The 22,621-nt window shown below is 36.9% G+C and overlaps 1 protein-coding gene across 3 annotated transcripts in view; it reads right to left on the reverse strand.

Moving 5' to 3' along the window:
• Positions 1–22,621, reverse strand: part of rbms3 (RNA binding motif, single stranded interacting protein) — a 292,785-nt gene that overhangs the window by 9,589 nt on the left and 260,575 nt on the right. For all 3 annotated transcript variants that reach the window (XM_086063177.1, XM_086063176.1, XM_086063175.1), the window contains exon 11: positions 10,927–11,037. In XM_086063177.1, the coding sequence (XP_085919303.1) occupies positions 10,927–11,037 (111 nt within the window). The remainder of the gene's footprint in view (positions 1–10,926; positions 11,038–22,621) is intronic.

A 22,621-nucleotide genomic window follows, 5' to 3' on the forward strand; every position in this document is an offset into this window, starting at 1 on the left:
AACGGATATAAAACATATAATTCAAAAATTAAATAAAAGAAAATATATAAATGGAAATAAAAAACAACAAAATGATATACATATATATTGAACTTTTAGTCATTTATTTATTTATTTTTTTATTTTAGCAGTTTTGGTCCTTTACTGGTAGTAAAAAAAAAAGTGACAGCAGTCCACTGTAGGATGCAGTAATAGCATTATTAGGCTGCAGGCCCGACGGTGCCGGTGAAGTGTCATTACGAGCAGTGTTGCTAATGGAACGGGTATGGCTCCACCGCTCGCTGCTAATGAGAGCAGCTAAAGGCCATAGACATGGGTGATTAACTCCCCCCATTGTTGCTGGTACACGCGGCCAGAAGGATGCCCCGAGATGGGAAATTGTTATGCGAGAGTGACTCTCGGTTATCTCACCTTCCCGACTGTCACGCACACAAAGGGCTGAGGTGAAATATCCAGACTTGGTGACACGTTACCACGTCCCTTCTTTTCGCTCACCTTCCTGTCACTTCTCTTACTCTCATCCTGCTATTGCCTGAAAGGGCCTATGAGATTGTTCAAGTGACCTTCTCCTCGGCAAATCAGAATCATGCATACCAATTTTTCTCAGACTTTTTCTTTGTCTTCCTTCCCTTTTACCCATTCAGCCAACTCACCTATGAGGGCTGCATGAAAGCAAATGAAGGGAAGAAAGAGATAATTAGCAATGTCAAAATGTACCTGTCAAAAAGGAGACTGTCCATTTGAAATGGTGTATTTAGCTGCAGAACTACATATGGAATTAAATTTTGCGTTAAGAATATTAATTAATATTATAATATGATTTCCCCTTCAACCGTAAGCATTAGTTAACCTATTTAAGCAGCAGAGCATAATAATAATTTAAAAACAGGGCATATTTACACACTGGCTCGGAATTCAGTGGTTGTCAAGAATGGTGTCAAAGCAATGTGGTGTGACGTTGATAAAGCTAAAATTTTTCCTGCACCAGCTCGTTATTACTTCCACATCTTTTCTTTGGCAAAATAAAGCCAAAACAAAATCTCAAAACACCTGAAACAGATTGTTACGACCAGAGGTGGCAAATCCAGGTCCAGAAAGTAAAAACCCTGTCACAGTTGGCTTTAGCCCCTGATGCTAGCTAGCATCAGCCTAGCAGGTAAACAAGCACCATGGGAGCTAGCTAGTGAGCTAACTAGCTAGCACCTGGGGCGAAAGCCAAACTGTGGCAGGGTTTTTACTTTCTGGACCTGGATTTGCCACCTCTTGTTACAACCCTATTTTATTTTTGCCACAGAGAAAGGGACTAACATAGAATAAACATTTAGATTAGGGGTGTCCGGACTTTTTCATGTGAGGGCCACATACATAAAAATGCAAGGATGAAAGGGCCAGTTTATAATACTTCAACTTTAATTTAATAAACATGCTAAAATCAGTCAAACAAGTAATAAATACATTTACATTTTTTAGTTAACAGCTTTCTGTTAAAGAGGCAGTGTGTATTACTTAGCGCCATTTAGTGGTGAACTAATAATTTATTCATTTAAAAGAAAACTATTAATTCCAAAAATAACCCCCAAAATAAGTTCTATCACATCAACATGCATTCTTTTATATAGTCGTAGGTCTAGTAATCGCTAATTATATTATATAGGTTGCACCACGCCTTACAGGTGGCTGCCATGTTTCACCGCCATCTTTCTTCTACGATACCCGGAGAAGAACTTCACTAACATAGTTAGCCTCTGCCGCTTGTGCGGGAAAATAGTATTAGGATAGGATGCTTGTCTCCCTCTGCTTTGCTCTCGCTAGCTTTTGCTAGATTCTCCTGCTAGCTGCTTTTGTTAGCCACTCCAGCTAGGTTGTATTAGCCGCTCTTGTTAGCTTCTTCAGTGAGTTCTTACTCGCCGCTCCTGCTCACCGGGCAGTCTCTCTGAGGCACCGTAGTGCGTGTTTCAAAATCACTGCATTCTATTAGTTCAGCACTAGAGGGCACTAAATAATACACACTGTCTCTTTAAAGGAAGTATTTTTCGAGATTTTGGGGTGGTCAAGGGCTCTGCACACTACAAGACTAGATCCACAACCATGCACTTAAGAGTAACATAATCCCATCTCCACATTCAGATCCAAAATAAGAGCAAACTGTAGAAAGTTGAGCATTTTTAAAACAGGTACCAGTACTTGGTAATCATCAACATGATTGCAGAAAATGGAAGAAACACATTTTTGCTTCCAAGAGTGTAACACAGATGGATGTGCATGTGTGATGGCCTAAAATTTTATGAAATGAAAAACAATAGTTATTTTAGACTGGCTAGGTTAGTATATAATATAAATACAGACATTCCACGATGCACTTAGCATGGCTGGTAATAAAGATTTTCTATAGATTTTCCATTTGTTTTGCTCCAGAAAGACATTCTGGCAAGCTAATATCCATCAATCTATTTTCAATATCGTTTGTTCTCATTAGTGCCCCGGGTGAGTTGGAGACCATCCCAGCTATGCAACATGGACTGGTTGCCAGCTAATCATAGGGCACATTTAGACAAACAATAATTCACAATTTAGACAGAGGTAGCAAATCGAGGTCCAGAATGTTAATACCCTGCCACAGTTTGGCTTTAACCCCTGGTGCTAGATAGCTAGTGTTGGGTTATTAACATTGTTTTTCAGTTTCGGTTTGTGTTTTGGCCGTTTTGGATTTAGTTGACTCAGTGTAGGCTCAATGAATGGAATTGTATTCTTGTCTGTGTTACTTTCATGAGGAAGGGCAACGAGTTCATACATTCATTCGCTATTTCTAAATGGGAGGGCCGGTCTCTACTGGTCGGAAGGGAGTCAGGCTTATTATTATTGTATTTTTTCTAATCTGATTTATACCCATGGGAACAGATTCTCTTGTATTCGCTGAGTTGTGGCCGGGTGTGTTGTGGGCTGATGGGAGGAGACTTCTAGTCTCCCACTTTTCTGAATAAGTATTGATGCCCCACGTTGGACGAGACAGACAACCTGATAGAACACGGCTTCAGTGTCATCAGCCTTTTGTCCTCAGAAGCTTCTGATAATTATTTACCTTTGCAAAGGGACTTCTTCACCAGGATCTCACCATTCAGTTAATTGAACACGTAAAGAGTACAATACTTAATATTGTCTACTCTAACACTAGTTAGTAACAGTAGCAGGTAAACAAGCATCATGGGAGCTAGCTAGGGAGCTAGGAAGCACCCGAGGCTAAAGCCAAACTGTGGTAGGGCCTTTACTTACTTACTTTTTACTTTTTGGACCTGGATTTGCCACCTCTGAATTTAGAGCCTCCAAACATGCTAATTCCACTCAGGAGCAGAAGTGGCAAAACCAAGTCCAGAAAGTAAAAACCCTGCCACAGTTTGGCTTTAGCCCAAGGGGCAAGCTATCTAGCTCTACAGCTAGCTCCCGTGGTGCTCGTTTACCTGCTAGGGAGCCAGCTAGCTAGCATCAGGCGCTAAAGCCAAAGTGTGGCAGTGATTTTACTTTCAGGTGCTAGCTAGCAAGCTCCTTAGCTAGTTTCCATGGTGCTCATTTACCTGCTAGGGAGCTAGCTAGCTTTGGGGGCTAAAGTCAAACTGTGGCAGGGTTTTTACTTTCTGGATCTGGATTTGCCACCTCTGCTCAGGAAAGTTGAACCCAGAACTGTAACGCAAATGTGCTAACCACTACAACTACACGCTGCCCTTCAAATTAATTTAAAAAGGACTCCTACACATTGTGTAGTGAGCTTTGATTTAAAAAAAAATCTTGAACATGACACTATACTCCTATCCATCAATAAAGGAATGGATAATAGAGGAAGGTGCTTCACACAAATCTGTCTTCTCAGGACACTGAAGCTGTCAATTACCACTGTCACCATGACAACAGAAACCTAGATTGTATATATGATGACAGAAAAAGGATAGACACTGTGGAGGCAAGGTCACCTCTTGTCATGTCAAAGCCGTCGCCTCCACTCAAACATGCATACAACCCCAAACAGAAGACAAAAAGCTAATAAGCGCATCCACTCTAATCACAATGCATGTGATGGTGGTAAATAAATGAAAAACAAAAGAGTATACACAATAAATCATCCAGGATGGCACGTTTATGTCATCCATAACTGGCCAGCCTAAGGTGTTTTAGTATTCCATAATCATGTTGCTGTAAACAACAAAATGAGCAACGGAAATGGAATTGTTGTTTAAGGCTATAGAGCAAACTCGTTAATAACTATCCGACACTCAAGTGTTTTAAACACAACTCTTGCAAGGTTGTGTTTTGATAACTATTTGATTCAGTGGTACCTGGCACTGGAGAGCCCCGTTTTGCATCTATATGAGATTTAGTGAGCTGTGAAACAATAAGACACTCAGGCAAGAATGTGTTTTCATTGTTTAAAAGCAATAAAACCACATGCACACAGATTACGGGTGGAAATCGCAAAGTAACTGATATGAAATGTCACTAAGATATTTTGCATCGATACCATTAGTGTACTTCTAGATAGATATCTACAATACATTATAATGTACATGATGTAATTGAAAAACAAAACACTCTTTGCTATAAATCATATATATATATATATATATATATATATATATATATATATATATATATATATATATATATATATATATATATATATATATATATATTTATATATATATATTATTTTTTATATCCGTTTTTATTTGAACTTTTTGTCATTTATATATTTATTTAATCAATAATATACATATATATATATATATATATATATATATATATATATATATATAACCCCATCTTTGCTCCCTGCTTACTGTGCATACCACCACCCGTACTCTGTTTTTAACTGTAACTGCATCACATTTTACATTTTGTCGTGAACGCATTTTTATATGCTTTTATTTCGCTTAATTTTACTCTACTGTCTGTAGCCAGGTTAGCATTACAAATGAGAATCTGTTCCTTGCGTTAGTGGGATAAATAAGTTAAGTAGGTAAATAATAAATACATAACAACCATAACAGACTGACGACAATATAAAATATCACAACATCCATAATTCTCCCAACCCTGATGCAAAACTACACACAAAACATGACAATCAATTGTATACATTTACTGTATGATACGTTACTGATCAATCGTGACAAACTATCAGCAATTACTGCACTGCAATGCGTTAAATATTTTCATTTTCACAATCAATTCAAACCATCTTGTGGTGAAAAAAAAAGAAGCTACATTCCAAAGCCGTGACCACCAGACGAGCACTGAGTCACACTTCCTCAGCACAAGGTGAAGTTTTCCTTGCCTCTCCTTCACAGCAGGCTGCACGTCCAAGTTGATTGTCAACAGAACAAATTTCTCGGAAAGCGGCGGTCACCAAACCAGGAACATTGGGTTTTTTCTTGATGGGAGGAGGAAAGCCACAACCATACGCAGGCAGAGTTTGAGGAGCAGGCAAGAGTATTCCGAGGTGTGGCGCCTCCTTAACAGGTCACTGGTCTTCACAGTAAAGCCACATTTTCACCAAGCGCTATGGTTCAATGGTAAACTCTGATTTGGTTTACACCACAGCGTGTGTTTTTCAAATAACTGCACCAGAAGTTCTTGCCTTACATGGGAACTTCCAAGGTCCAACCAAGATGTTGGCTGATCCCCATATTTGTCCTCCAATATGATTTGTGTAAAAAAGTGTCACTGAGTTGTTTAACACATCTATGTAGGTTACCGTATTTCCATGACCATCAATGCACCGTATTATAAGGCGCAGTCTCAGTTATGGGTGCTATTTCTGTATTTAACACACACATAAGGTGCACCGTACTATTGGGCGCAGGCACGCTAAAACATACACTAGCTAGCATGCTTTCACGCTAAAACATACGCTAGCATGCATGCTAGCACTAGCGTATGTTTTTAAAAAGGTAGCGGAGAAAAACTGAGTTCTGTTGTACTTTATTGAAGTATTTAACAATGTAAACATTGAGTTTGGTTCTACTTAAAGTATTTAACAACAACTCTGCCCTGAGTTGTTTAACATTTCTACTGTATGTATGGTAAGTACCATGAAATAAAAGCTCGAATGTCTGAACTTTTTTCAATACACTTAGATTCTTATAATAATACTTCTGCTTTTAAGTCTTTTTTTTTTAGAGTCTTTTTGTATCTGTACTTGTAGCGTGAGTGCTGTTGCCACCTGGCAAAGTCATGTGACCAGAAGGAGGTTGTTCAAAACAACCCCACCACATGTGCGTGCACTTGAGGAATCCGCTCTGAGGATCTGTGATGTCAAATCCACTTTACTTGAAGAGTCTGTCTTTTTCCAGGCTTTTTCAAACAGTCACTGTGAGAAAGTTGTCCACATGTGGCATGTACAGAAAACTAGAGGTGGGAATCTTTGACTGTCTCACGATATGATTTAGATTTTTGGGTCTGCGATTCAATTCAGAATCGATTTTCAATGATTTAAAATGATTTGATTGACAATGATTTCTGCTTCAATCTATAGATGTGCAACGAATCATCATGATCTACTTCAGTCTGACTCACTAATGCTAATTAGCACGCTGCTCGTGGCACTTTTATGACTCAAAAGAACGGCTATTCATACAAAACGCTTCAGGAATGTATACAGAGAAGCATGTTAACATTACTCACCGGCATATGCTCTTCCTACGCTGTAAAATCCCCCAACTTTTATTGGAATAACTTGTTTGTGACTTTTTCCTTCTACTCTCTAATGTGGCTACAACTTAACAGTGTATCAGAACGTGCAGAATCACACCGCCCCCAAGTGGCCAAATCGTTTACAACATGAACAGCACTACCAATAAAGGCACACACAAACAAGGGCAAGACAGTATAAAATAATTCAAATAAAATCGATTTTGGGACATGATTCTGAATCTTACTAACTGTCAAATGTTGTATGGAGTGGGTGCAGCTCACAAACAGAGAAAAGATAGATAGACCAGACAGCAATTGGTGAAGCAAAAAAAGAATAATAAAAAAGACAGCCTTTACCCTACTTTCTTGTTCTAATACAAATCATCAGACATCAAAAGCCATCACCATAGATTAGCCTACAGTATGTCTAATCCTGGCTGTAAGCACAGCTGGGACAGATAACATGAGGGTTGGTCATTCCTGACAGGACCAACATGGCATCACAGTCAATGACTGCTCACCGACAAACACGTTGGTAACTGTTCCAATCACACATGCACCCACATTGTGATTAAACATGAAGGCAGAGCAAAGCTGTGCCCCCGGGCATGAGGGTTAAGGCAGGAAGACTGGTGACAACTTTAAGCCGCCGAGATCCTGGAATGGAGATGGCTCTTGATTTAAAGGCAGCGATTGTGAGCATGCGTGCGTGTGAGTGAGAAACTGATGGCGTGATATAGCACGTGAGAGAGAGCAATACTGTGATAAGTTAAAGGTGAGAAAGCAGAAAGACTGAATACAGTGTCATGTCACAGGTGTCACAGTTTTGTAGGGTAGGTAGAAATCAGGGAGCACACATACACCTGGCGTTACTGATTATTAATATTTTAAATACAATAGCAATACAATTTCATTATTATGATGACAGTCATGCATGGATTTTCAAATTTACTATTTTACCCTACAACGCCAAACGTATCATATTAAATACAAGACATTTTGAGCCCTCTATTTCATGAGTATAATATTTTTTTCCCCATTAAAACCCTGACGTATATGATCTGACACATGCATTGCACAGATAATCCATTAGAGGGCGGTATCACCCAGCTGATTGCTTTTCCAGCGACCTTGCAAGATCGCCCCCAATTGAGAAAGGAGAGACACCTATGCTTATTAAAAGTGGGATATATTCTTTCTGATTTTTGGAAATACTAATATGTTTGATATGTCTGTTTATTAATATATTTTTTACAGTTAAAAATGTACACATTTAAAGCACTGTGACCGGATGTATCATATATGACACAAATCAAAAGTTGTTTTTGTTTGTTCAAAAGGACCAATAAATACTCTACATTCAAAGAATCTGAATTTTCTATCATATATTTCATGGTTTAGGTAGAGCTGGGCGATATGGCCAAATAATAAAATCTCGATTTTTACAGACATTCAGGACGATTACGATTTTAATAGATTTTAATCTAATAAACCCAACAAACATTTATTTAAAGGTTTCATTTAATTCTTTAATTGCAAAATGTTCAGACAACACTGACATGAACTTAACATTCATAGTTTTTTCTTAAATGCCACAATTAAGTAGTTGGTAGCTAGTAAATATGTTTTGAAAATCACCCATCCAGCATTCTGCCACAAAAACATTTGACAACAACAGCTTTTAATAATCAAAAAGACAAAATTAGATTTTTACTATTTAGCAAATTTTCAACGATTAGATTTTTAAAATGACAATGTATCGAATTAATTTAAATTATTGCCCAGCCCTAGGTTCAGGCTCTAAAGGGAAGTAAGGTACATTAGTATTTATTTATTTATTAGTATTAGATGACAAATTATAGTTATCGAATTGCATTCATTAACTGAATAATTATATATAATAGTAATTCTAAAATAAATAATAATAAATATGAATAAAATATAATAATAATATTATTATTATTATTAATAATTATATATATATATATATATATATATTTATATATATACACACACACATATATATATATATATATATATATATATAATTTTAATAATAATTATAATAATAATAAAATAAATGTATTATTATTATAATTATAAAATAAATGTATTATTATTATTATTATTGTATTTTTATAAATAAACAATAACGTAAAATAATAAATAATACTATTAGTGGTTGAATATTATGATTAATTTCTGGCGACTCAGAGAAGCCCAGTGAGATGGCTCAAATTTCAGTCTTAAAGGGTGAAATTCCTTATTCCTATTCATAATAAATCCCTCTCGCCCAACCTGCACTGCAACTTGTACAGATGCACAGTGGAGAGTATCTTGATCAACTCCCTCACAGTCTTTTATTGGAACCGTATAGGACAGGAAAGTTCTTTTGCGTTAACACATCAATGGGCGAGCCTTCACACCTCTACAAGCCAAGAGAGCCGTTTCACAAAGAGGACACATAATATTGTCAGAGAAGGCATCTACAACACATACTTTTTTTCCAAATTTCTCCAACCTGGCAGTAAAGGAATGCTAGACTAAGACTAAAGACCAAAAGCAGCTTTCTACCCATACGCCATCAGATTCCTGAACAAATGATATAAAAATCGGTCAACCAGACTGTGCCATATTTTTCATTTTTAATCCTGGTTACTTTTACTCTGTGCAATATTTCGTCAAATTGCAACATGAATAGTCGAATGCCTGCATTTTTGCACTTTTTTTGGGGCACTAAATTCCAACTCAAATACAATGCTTAAAAAAGTCATTGTTGTCTTATATTGTACTTTTTTATATTGCATAGCCCTCCCTTTTCCAGTCAGTATATATATGTTCCATTTTTTTCTTCTTTTAAACCTTTATATTCTTTATGTGAGTGGAGGGAGACCAGCAAATTTTGCTCCATGTTATTTTTATGTTTTTAAAGTGCATAATCGTCGCTATCCTGTGAAAAACACTTACCTTTATATGATGAAACAGACATTCCAAAAATTTACAAAAAATGGTCATACTGTGTTTTTCACAAGACATTTTTACACATGGTTATATTTTTGTTTTATTTAAAAAAAAAAAAAATTATATTTTAAATTTGTATGCTTTTCCAGCGACCTTGCAAGATCATTATAAAGTGAATATCGTCGCTATACTGTGAAAAACATTGTCCATTTTTGTCATTTTTCACATTTTTACCTTTATATGTTGAAACTGATTGCAGACATCCCAAAAATGTACACAAAAAAATGTACATACTGTGTTTTTCACAGGACATTTTTATATTTAATTTTATTTAATTTAATTTTATTTTATTTTATTTTACATTCTACATTCTACATTTTAATGTTTTATTTTAGATTTTAGATTTTTATGTTTTTAAAGTGCATATTGTCGCTATACTGTGAAAAACATTGTCAATTTTTACATTTTTCACATTTTTATCTTTATATGTTGAAACTGATTGCAGACATCCCAAAAATGTACACAAAGAAACGGACATACTGTGTTTTTCACAGGAAATTTTTACACATTTGTATGTTATTTAATTTAATTTAATTTAATTTAATTTAATTTAACTTTACATTTTACTTTACATTTTACTTTACATTTTACATTTTACATTTTACATTTTACATTTTACATTCTACATTTTACATTTTTAAAGTGAGATCGTCAATATCCTGTGAAAAACACATGTCAATTTTTGTCATTTTTCAAATTTTTACATTTATAGGATGGAACTGAATGCGAACATAAAAAAAAGGTCATACTGTAAGTGTTTTTAACATGACAGCGACAATATAATAAACAAACATCTCTATCTTAAAAAATTGTAGCATATCAAGACCTCAGTTTAATACAGGTGTCCTAAAACTTACTATATACTTCCGTTTTTGTATTCGGTTTCAAATATCATTCAAACAGACGTGATGCAATCATCATTTGACAGCTTTGCTTGCAGTTTTTGTAAGCGCATCATTCCCTTGCCCATTGCTCGCCAATTGACATTAAAACAGCTTGGCAAAATTGCCGCCAGGCGAGTGGTTCTGCAGTTCAGCGCCAATTTCTAAAGCTTTACGGTCATCACACCACTCCAACGCGTATTACAATTTAACCAATCCACGCCGATTTTCTCAAAAACCCTCATAAAATATACAGATTTAATATAATTCATGGATATGCTAATGCTATCTACCAGTAATCTCAGACACTTGTTTTGTTGGAGCGAATGCAAGGGGTACTCACACTTCCTGTGGTGCCCAGGGACAGATGGTTCATCTGCTGGGTGAGGGGACCCATCATGCTGGCAGGCTGCATGGACATAGTGTGGTCCATGGCTGGCGTGATCACTGCACCCTGGATAGAGCACAGCAGAAAATGTTCAAATGCATACACGCCACACATTTAGTTAGTTAATAGGAGCCCTGCAACACAGATTGTATTCCCGCAAATATTGGCCAGCTGTAAATATTTACTCGACTGCAGATGGGGAGAGGAGTCTATTTCTTTCATTGTAAAATAGTAATAAGCTGATTCTGTTAGCTATAGAAATAAGCTGATATATTGAAAGGTGATTTAAAAAAAAAAAAAGTTTTATTTTTTTGTCCAGATATTGCATTCATTCGTATTTAGTTTTCACAGTACTTGATGACTGCACAAGGTCTCGTTGGGATAAACCGATTATAGGCCGATGCCGATATTTTTAAAATGCCAAATATTGGCATTGGCCTTTTTACGAATCTGAAGGCCGATAAAGCTGGTATTACACTGAGCGGCGAATGCTTGCGAAAGTAGCAAATTTAGGGTTTTCATTAGGATTTGTAAGATGTTCACAGACACTTTTTACTTGTCGCAAACATTTTGAACATATTCAGACAATTTTTCACCATCTGCGAAGATGGTTTGAAACCTTTGACAAACCCTGACAAAAAACCCAAATTAGCTAGTTCGCATGCATTTGTCGCTCAGTGGTGTACAGGGAACTTTTCATTTATGAATTTATTTAAATTTCCACTTCATAAAAAATGATGCTGACACTGGGAACTCCCTACACTTTTTATTTTTTTAAACTCATTTGCTCCCAAAAACGTATAAAAACATTATATTTTAAATATTGCCATGGTCCCAAAAACATATTTTTACTTTTATGTTTTTTTATGCTGAAGCATACAGACGGCTTTGATGCAGCCTCTGACCTGAAGCGGTGGCTTAAAGCAACAGTTGTTATTACAAAAAATGGCCAGCAGGTGGAAGCAGAGTATAAGAGATCAAACAGGACCATGTTGCAACCAGCTGTTTTCCCCACTGTTTTAAACAGATTTGTGAATAATGATTAAATTGAGCTATTTTCTAATGCTAATTGCTGCAAAACGGTTACAGATAGAAATATACTTTTTTTTCCTGATGAAAGAAGAGACTAATCTTTCCATGTTTTATAGCAATAGAACACAATATTCTGTGGGCCTTGCAAAATCAGTCAAAATCCAGTAAAACAGTCAAGAGCGAAGGGGGTTGCTTCAGTGAAAATGGCTGGGAGTGAATGAGTTAAAAAAAAGTTTAAAAAAAAATTATGTTGAAAACTATTTCCAGTGGAACATTTTAGGGAACTATTTACTTGCTTGGTTTTTAATGTAGTCAAACATGCTGATGACCCTGCAAGCTCCCTGAAATTTTAAACTTTTTTAAATTGATAATTTTTAAACAAAGCTGTCAATTCTTTATATGGTTAAAATTAAAAGAAAACGTACATTTAAAAAATTTTAAGCTTATATTTCTCTTTTACTGCAAATGAATATCGGCTTGAAATATTGGTTTCCTTGACTAATAATAATCGGTATCGACCTTGAATTTTTTTTATTGGTCTACCTTTATTTTTGTGTGTGCTATTTTTGCAAAGATATAAGAGAGTAATGAATAACAAATGATGTTAAAGTTGAAATTGGGGAGAGAAATGTGAGAAACTGAAGGGAAGTAAAAAGTGGAGGAACAAGACGGCGTTAGCAAAAGAGATAAGCAATGAAGTGAAGATAAGAAAGTTAGAAAAAAGGTGCGTGGACTTAGGCAGGCGTCATCCAGTGATGAAAGAAAGGAACAATGTCATTAATTACCAATAGAACACAGCGATTGGCATCATCTTCACAATCAATATACAATCTTTACTCCATCTAAAGAGTCAGTATGTGCTGCTGATGCATAAATAATACTAGCCGGTGTGGCTCATTGATTGCTAAGAAGCTTTTTTGTTTTCTCTTTGTTGCAATGCTCGGCATGTTTTCCCTAATGAGTGGAATGCTGGAAGCGTCCACAGTGCCAAGGAACACAAGGGAAACGTGTTGCTCTTTCTTTCCCTGTCACGAGAGTACCTCATCCCAAGTGCTGATGCTCCGTGAGGAACATAAACCCTTCAAGCCGTTTTCCACAGCTCACTTTGTGTGAAAAAAAAAAACGTGTGTGCGTGGGGATTCAACACAATAAAGGATTTTCAGCAGACAGAGCATGTTAGGATGGAATATCCTCAGGGGGTTCTCGGTTTACGACGGAGTTTTGTTCAAATGACGGTAGTATGGTATGGCTTGACATGCTTGAGTTTGCGCCTAAATTTCCTTCGCTGTTGTGGCCTTTTGTTTGTAAATACCTTTTGGTTTTTGGCTTGTTTTTGCTTTTGTAATAAATTGAGCAAGCGTCTGACATTTGTTTTGTCTTTGTCATTTGATCGTCTTGGGAATAGAGAGTGATTCTTTCTGTCAGGTTGAGTCAACCTCATAAACAACAGACCAGGAAGGAAGAGAAGAGACTTGGATTATTTTTGCTATGTCAGCAACATCCAATATGTAGACATTCATTTTCTTCTACCTTTTGTCTTCCGGTTTTTGATTTTTTTTTTCTTGGTCATTTTTTACACAAACTTTTTTTGCTATAAATTTTCAGAATTTTTGGGCAATTCTGACACATTTTGGGGATTTCTTCTTTTAATTTTGGACATACTTTTTGAACGTTTTCTTTTCTGCCTTTTAAAAAAATTCAAATTTCTGATATTTTGGGCAATTTAATGGACATTTTATGGTAATTCTGCTTTTCCTCTTCCTTTTTGGACATTTTATGGTCTTTTTAAAAAAAATAGACATTTAGATATTAAAAACAACAACTTTTTTTATCAACATTTTGTCTCTTTCTGACAATGGAAAAATTTGGACTCTGACATTTTTGGAATATTTAATTATGATTATTTTTTAATTATTTAATCATGAATCCATTGAAATAATATTTGATCTTAACAAATAAATATGTTAAAAAAATGAATTTCTATATATATATTTTTTAGATCCACAGGGAGCCACAGATGAGGGACTAAAGAGCCACAGATTGCAGACCCCTGATCTAGCTCTATATCTATGGCTTTAACTCTATAACTATAGCTGTACTATTAAGTCGGGTGTTGATACCAGGGTCACTTCCAGGTATTTGGGGCCTTGTGAAAAATATTACTTTAGGTCCAACCAATGCAGTGTGGAAAATATTTTTTTAGGGCCCCTGTCAAATACCTTGTAGAAAACATTGAAGTATATGAAAACATTTACAGCGGTCAGTTCATTCATATAGAAAATAGTCTTAACAGAAAAAAGAAAACTATCTTCGTGTTTACTTCTTGCTTCGATTTGTACACCAATGATTACAGGGGAGAGTGGCTGGATGTTAGGAAGCACAAAAAAGCAGAGCAAGAGCAATAGAGAGGAGGTTCGACAGGAGAAGAAGGGAAGGTGAGAGAAGGAAAGGAAAGCATAGGCAGGAGGACGGAAGGAAGTAGCACCTGTAAACGATTCAGCTGCTGACAATGCCTTCATAATGGGAACGGGAGAGCAACGGAAGGGCTTAATTCACCGACGTGTCAGGGAGAGTTAAGCCGATTTGTGATTTCGATTTTCCGTGTTTGTGAGAGGGAGTGTCTGAGCGAGAGAGAAAGAGACAGCGAGGTAGGGAGCAACACAGGCGGGGGTGTTTGTGTGGGTGCATGTGTGTGTGTATATGGTCCCTTAGCAGACAAACCATAAAAGAAAATTAAAGACTGACATGAAGGCCAACGCATATTTTGATGTCTCTCCTTTGTCTGCGTACATATGTGATTTTGTGCGAGTGCTTGAGGAAAACCTTGATTAAGACAATATTGATAACAATCCCGACAGAGACAGAGATGATACCAGGCCCTCGACTGTTGCCGGCATTGATGTGCGCTCAACCATCGTAGACAATGTACAGTAAATAAGAAACACTACAACCTGCAGTTTTTTTTTTAATGGCCACCAATTACAAGTGAAAAGCGTCTTCAAGGACTGATGGATTGCTGATCAGTATCAGATGGTTTGCACACTCAGTCACCACATGCTCACTAGACCAGATAAATGTCACATACACAGCAGGTGTTTTGCTTGACTGATTCATTTATGAGCACAGTATCTACAGCTTGTGAAAGACACTCAAGATAGCCATTGTATGTTATAGTTGCAGGTATTTTATTTAGTACTCATTCTGGTTAGGTTTGTGTCTTTGTCTTGCAAGCTACTGTCATGTTTCGGTTCTGTGGGAGTTGGGTTTTTGTTTTGTTATGAGTGTTCTTGTTGTTTTGGTCTGGTGTTTGTCATGTGTTCCTGGTTTCTTCCTTTGTCTCGTTATGTAATAATCACGTCCACCTGTGTCTTTGTTTCCCTTCACAGTGTGTGTGACCAATCAGTGCCCTCAGCCAATTGTGTTTCCCCAGGTGTGTCTAGTGTTGTTGTATTTAGTCTTGTCCAGTCGGTGTGGAAGCATTGCCAACGTTATGTGTGGGAGTCCGTGTTTCTTGTTGCGTCAAAGCTAAGCCCTCGTCACAGTTAAGTCGTCCTTATCACTTTCAAGTTGTCCACGACACAGTCAGGTTGTCTACGTCACAGTGAAGTTGTCCACGTCACAGTCAAGTTGTCCACGTCACAGTCAAGTCATCCACGTCACAGTCAAGTCGTCTACCTCACAGTCAAGTCGTCCACATCAGTCAAGTCGTCCATGTCACCGTCAAGTAGTCTACGTCACAGTCAAGTCATCCACGTCACAGTCAAGTCGTCCACATCACAGTCAAGTTATCCACATCTCAGTTAAGTCGTCCACATCTCAGTCAAGTCGCACGGATGACTTGACAGTCAAGTCGTCCTCATCACAGTCTAGTCGTCCACGTCCCAGTCAAGTCATCCAGTCCAGTCCAGTCATGACAACCAGTCTACTCTCGTCCTGTCCAGTCTTGGCGACCAGTCTACTCTCGTCATATCCAGTCCAGTCACATCCCGTCCAGTCACGTGACGTCCAGTCATTGTCTACTCACCTTACTCTCTATGTTTCAACAAAGTTCCTCACATTGCCCTTCATGCCTATCTCCCTGCCGTGTTTCCCCGCATTTGGGTCCACCATCTTGCAATCACTCACACCCATCATGACAGCTATGACATTTAAGACCAAATAAAATAGCTTTATTAAAAAAAAAATATTAGTGCTGTAAAAGCTGTGTGTAGAGAACATTCCTACTATTTTATGTGGTTCAGGAAATACAGTTACTACAAATACAACCCTATAAAATTAAAGAGCATACAACTAAAATAAAATATCTCATGTTCTCCATAGATATCCAATCCTATTTGATCACGATCTAAAATGCTGGAGGTGAGCATTCCGTCATCCCATAATTTTGATCTTTCTGCTCCTTTGCTGCAGGTGAACATATCCAACATGACGCCTTGGGCGTATCTAGTCTATCATCGCTTCAAATGTTCACTGGCATCTCGTTGCCTGCTAGAGGTGATCATTTCCTCAACCCGAGATCAATCGCCTGAGGCAACAGAGACTCTCACGCTGGACACGGGTATTCAGACAGCAATAACAATATCAAAAACTGATCTGCGGAGGCAAAGTATGCTTGCTACACCATCAGAAAATAATTTACACAAAAAACTGCAAAACTAGTCTGATTGTTTTGTTTTAATTATTTAAACATTCTTGAACAAAAATAATAATAATATAAAAGCAAAATACACATCATGTGCAGGTGAGGTAGAGACCCATTATGGGATATAAGTGAATGGGTTATCATCTGCAAATAATTTTGATACTGCAGCAAGATCATTCATATATATAAGAAACAATAATGGACCTAAAATGGAACCTTGTGGTACCCCACATTGTATCATATGCCCCTCAGACTATACCAGGGGTGACCAAACTTTTTAATTTAAGGGTTGGATACAGAAAAATAGAAGGATGCAAATCCTTCCATTTTAATTTATTAAACGCGCTAAAATTTACCAAGCAAGCAATCATACATTGTTAAGCATTTAAGAATGTGTTTATATACCAGTTCTTTTAAAATTTAGCAAAAGCATGGAATCACTGATTTAATACTGTAATTTGTAAAAAACTAAACAAAACAAAACAACAACAACATCAACAACTCAGGATTGCTTGACTTAAAAAGTGGAATAACTTTTGCAATCGTGAGGTCAGACACCAGTTTGGCTTGATAAATGATGCAGGTCTTGATAGCAAATCTAATTAAGTGTTTTCCTTCTTTACATTATTTGCTTTTTGGAAGATATATCTTTATTTTTCAAAGTCATTGTCAATACTTTTGAAGTACCAGAATAATGACGTTACTACATATCTCCACAGGCACTGTGGCCTGCTTTTTTAAAAGCGTACATGAATGGTAGAGTTGAGAACGACAACTCGATTCAACCACAGAAGGAAGGAATGATGTCCTGTCAAATCCTCACAACCGTCAAACATGACCACAGTGAGTCTTAGTCAAACAATGTGTCTCTTGTAGTCTACATGAAAGAGGACCCGGACTTCACTCAACACATTCCTTGTGAATTACAGTTACTTTTTCAGCGTGAGGTTTTGCGGTCTGCCGCCTGATGTCGGTGTGTGTATCCCAGCATGTAAAAAACTGCATATCAGACACACTCAAAATACATTTGTAGTTGAGTATTTCTATATTTATATCTCAGTCACATGTGGCGACATATTGGGAAGATTTTATTTGGGAGGCTATCAAGTCTGGTACTTCAGTTGAGCATGCTCTAATGATTAATTTGCCACATAATAAAACACAATTAGCTACAGTGAATCATCAATGACCATAGTGCAGGTGTGAGTGTTTTATCTGTATTTGTGTACATAATCTGACCATGAGTGTGTGAGTTTACATTCACATTCTTCTTTGTGTGTTTTATTCATGTAGTGTTGAAAAAATACATTTAAAAAATCGCTCATGACCACCTGTGTTGACTATGGACAGAGAATCCGCCCTCAGGCGCATTTCTATTCATGTCAGTCCCGAAAAGAGAGCCAGCATGTGGGGCTTTTCACTCTAATCCGCAGCATGAATCCCCCTCAGAGCAAATAGACCACTATGACTGTTCTACAACTACCTACATAGTAGGAGACACACTGAACTTATTTCCAAATATCTAGACTGACACGGTGGAGAAATAGAGGGTTTACATCAAATAGCAGGCCTGGAATACACTGTAAATGAAAGTCGAAAATGTCTGGTGGTGGAAAATATGGCAAATAAATCATGTGTGACCTTTTACTGTATATACGATATGTTTGTTATGTTTAACATTGATGATTTTCCTTTGTGAGGATTTTGTCTTTTTTTTCCCCAACATGTGTCTATGTGTGTTTTATAAAAACCTCAAATGCCCCCAAAGTGAGACAATGTGACCTTTTTTGTGGAAAAATATGCCTTAACAGACAATAATCCAGGATCAATAATGAGATTAAGCGAGATCTTCCTTTATTTCGGAAGAATTCAGCACCTCTCAAGATATTTTCCAAAAAGCTGTAAATCCAATTTGATTATTCAAAGAAAAAACAGATGTACAAATTTTACAATTTCAAATGTTATCAGATAAACACACAATGAAGGGCAATCATTTCTAAATGTGTCTTTAACCATGTTTTGGAAAATAGCTCGTAGCTCTTCTCTATAAATAATTTTAACTCCACATGAGTGTTCTACTTTTCCTTTGAGTTAAGAACAAAATTGTACTGGTGTTGGCAAAGAGGAAAATGTATCAAAATGGAACCGGAAAATGTCGTAAAATTCCACATCTCTTGTTCTCTTGTCATGGCAGTTCAGTGCAACACAACTTTTGATAATATGACCCATTTAAAACATTGCCTGTACAGTTAATAAAGTTTTGATGATGGCAACACAAACATGGACTAAAGAAGCTAATTGCAGTTTCCATGATAACGTGTGACAAATTAGGGTGTTATAACTGTCTTTTAGGATGTAATGACATATTTTATAGTTCCTTGTAAATTATGTTTTGGATTTTAACCTATTCACTGCCAGCTCAGTTAAAATGAATATCTGACGTCTATAGTCGTGAATGTCAGTGAATGAGTTAAAAGTGACCGACAGCGGGTGTCCGTCAGAAATTAACAAATGACTCCCATAAATGTGTTGCATGTGTTGTATTAATATATTTTGCCTTTTTTTGTTTTTTTTATTCCGCCAAAGATGTTTGACGGTCTGTGTAGGTATTTGTCCTCAACAGATTAAATGAAAATGAAAGAGATGATGGATCAATCATCACCCATTGAATCATTTGTTCGTCCATCATGGGCAATATCTCAGGGGATGCGGGGAGAATTTCAATTCAGTGTTATTTCCAGCTCAACATTGTCAATTGTAAGGTAATGTACTGCTGGCTATGAGTCCAATTATGGTGACATATTATAGTTGTAAGCAATAGCTTAACTGTGATAGTTTGTGTTCTAATACATTCCATTAATCTAAGCAAAGTACTCATGGTAATGAGGTAATTATCTTACTAAGGAGAACATGCTATTTGGATGGATGCATTGGGGTGTGTGGGTGTGTGTGTGTGTGTGTGTGTGTGTGAGGATCAAGGTGCTTGATGAAGCATGTAACACTATTTGTCATGTCTTTACAGGAGGTCCATTCCTCCGCGTGCTCAGACTGTCTTCTGTGAGTCCTTGTCTAACTTCCATATATAGATGAAAGGCAGATTCATACATAGAAAGCCAATAAAGCTTGGCCTGTTCGTCAAAGCATAGCAATGGCCATCAGGAATACTGACAATACTTGAAAATACTCTTTGTACTTTTACCGAAAAACATTTCATAGTCCGAAGAATACAAAATCTATTTTGGTGTTAATGGTATTGGTATACATATAGTGATTAAGTGCTTTTTTGAAAAAAATATCCGAGTTTAGGAACATCCCTTCATTTGAATAACATTTCATGACAACTTCCATGCTGACAGCATCTGCAGCAGGAAATAAATAAATATGAGAGCGGAGCCTTTTTATTTATTGTTTGAGATTTAATTCCATTGATAAGTATTTATTTTTGTATTTATTTTCATATTTATTTTTATATTTATTTTTACATTTATTTTTATATTTATTTTTATATTTATTTTTACTTTGAGTTTATATTTCCATTTATTTATTTTTGTATGTTTAATTTTTGAATTCTATTTTGAATATTTGTTTTTATTTATTTATTTATTTATTTTCATTCATTCCTTTATTTATTTTTAATGTTGGCAGTTTTGGTCTTCCTCCGCCCTACGCGCTAACGTAGCTATGTCAACCTACGGACAAATTTTCCTTTTTAGTTTAAAATAACTTACTTTGACCTCCAGGATCCCCCCCCCCCCCCCGCTGTACTCTGGCCAACGGTAGAACCTAGGTTTGTTTTCACTTTTGGTAAAGTTTTAAATACCTGTCATACTAGCTAGGTTCATCTCTCTGTTCCAACTGCCTCTCCATATGTTTTTAAAGATTAAGTTACACAATAAAAAATATTTAATTTGTTGTTTAACTATACAGTTTTAAAAGAAAAAGCAGGAAAACAGGGAAAAATTGCAAAATGTTATTAACAGAGTAACTATGATTGCAGGAGGGCAATAGCTACACTAGAAATAGCAATTGTGATGACAAAGAAGCAGAGGTAGCAGAGAGCGAAGAGGGAGGAGAGAAACAGCAATGAAAGCAACTCGAGGGCGACTGTCTCAAATTCTGCCTCAAGAGTCAAATCCACGAGACTGGCAATGTTCCTCCCTTTATATCCGCAGTGCGTTTTTAATGTCAAGCATCAAGATTGGCATCTCACAGTGCACTGATTCAACCCCTGCCTGATTAGGGCAGATAGTTACGGTCCAATTCTAGGAGGCCCCAGCAAGCATCTGACTGGCACTGAGAACTGGCTGGGGCGCATCAGAAAGGAATTCAATACTTCACCTGCGGCATGCATGTAAGGGCCGATACACTCCAGCAAGTACACATTCTTAGCACAAACGCTCCTTAGTGAAGGGGAAGAAAAAAATGAGGTCTAGCTAAGTCATGGGGAAAGATAGCAATGCTGCGCTTGGTTGGCGCTGCGGCTACGCTTTGCTCTTTGGAAGCGTGAGAATTTGAGTGTGTGTGACTGCTGATCTGTATGTAAGTGAGATTTAGCCCTATGGATGCGTTTCAAGCAATATGTGTGTTTTGGGCACTCTATTTGTCTCTTTTCACCACTGTTCTCGATTCCCGTAAGCTCTACTGACTTGCGTTGACAAATAATAAAAAGGCAATCATAATACTCTGACATCATTACGTTACAAAACAGAAGTGTAGAAGAAGGGAGACAAGTGGAATGTCCCAAAACTTGTACAATTTGGAGTTTAAACTAGACAAAGTGCAATTTCTGGAGAAATTGCGTGGGAATGCTGAAAAGCTGAATGCTATTAGCCGAATGCTAAGATTTGAATGCATGTGCTTATGAAGTAAATTGAAAGATAAATTACTAAAATACTAAAATGTGGCCCAAGCGGGGTTTGAACCCAGGTACTCTGTGGTGCATTGCTAACTTGACTTGTTCAAAATCATGGCTAATAGCACATTTAGTATGTAAGTATTCGCTGAAAAGAATACTCAAGTACTGAGTGCCGTATTTTCGCGACTATAAGGCGCACTTAACTGTAAATGTTGTTGTGCGGAGGACTTCAGACATTTTACAACTTGCCTTAAATACATGTAAAAAAAAAATATGCTTAATGATTATTACAGGAGGAAACTTGTATATATATATATATATATATATATATATATATATATATATATATATATATATATATATATTTTTTTTTAAATTAAAGAATAACTGTAATTCAACAAAAGATGCCTCTGCCAAATCAAATTTTGGGGTTTAAAGAACTGAGCGATAAAAGAAAAAGGGGGTCTTCAAAGCAACACATACCGTCCACTTCTTCTTCTTCTTATTTTTTTACTTTACTTTTTTTTTGAGAGCCTATGAGCTGTATATGTCTAATTTGCCCGTATAGTTTATATAGTAGTCTGCTCGCAAGATGGGAGGCGTAAGCCGCCCTGTCGCTTCAACGGCTTGCACGAGCATGTATGGTCTATCGACTATATGTAGGTAATATATTCATATCACTGGTGCCGACAGACAGCGGAGCAGTGCCGACATATTTCTTATGCCCAGGAAATCTGGCTCTGGTTGAGGACAAACAGGCGTGAGAACCCGAAAGACTCAACTGAAAGATGATGTGAGTCTATTGGGTTCTCGTGCCTGCCAGTCTGAAATCGGGGCCGCATTTCCAGTGTATAGCCTAAGCAATGTGTCCGCGGAAATGCTCCCACACAGTCAGACAAGCAGAGCGCTTACGTGTAAATACGGCAAATCTAAAGTATTGTGTGGTAAAACTATTCTTAGAAGTACATTTTTTTCAAAAAGCTACTCAAGTAAATGTAACGGAGTAAATGTAACTCATTAGTACCCTCCTCTGTCAGTTGGTATTACATGTACATCACTTAGCATAATGGCCATGGATATATTTGCAATGTACAGTTGAAGGTGAGGTTCGAACCGGCGAC

Source organism: Leptonotus elevatus, chromosome 19 (assembly GCF_054856555.1).
Source record: "Leptonotus elevatus isolate MCC_2025b chromosome 19, RoL_Lele_1.0, whole genome shotgun sequence".
In the NCBI taxonomy this organism is placed as follows: domain Eukaryota; kingdom Metazoa; phylum Chordata; class Actinopteri; order Syngnathiformes; family Syngnathidae; genus Leptonotus; species Leptonotus elevatus.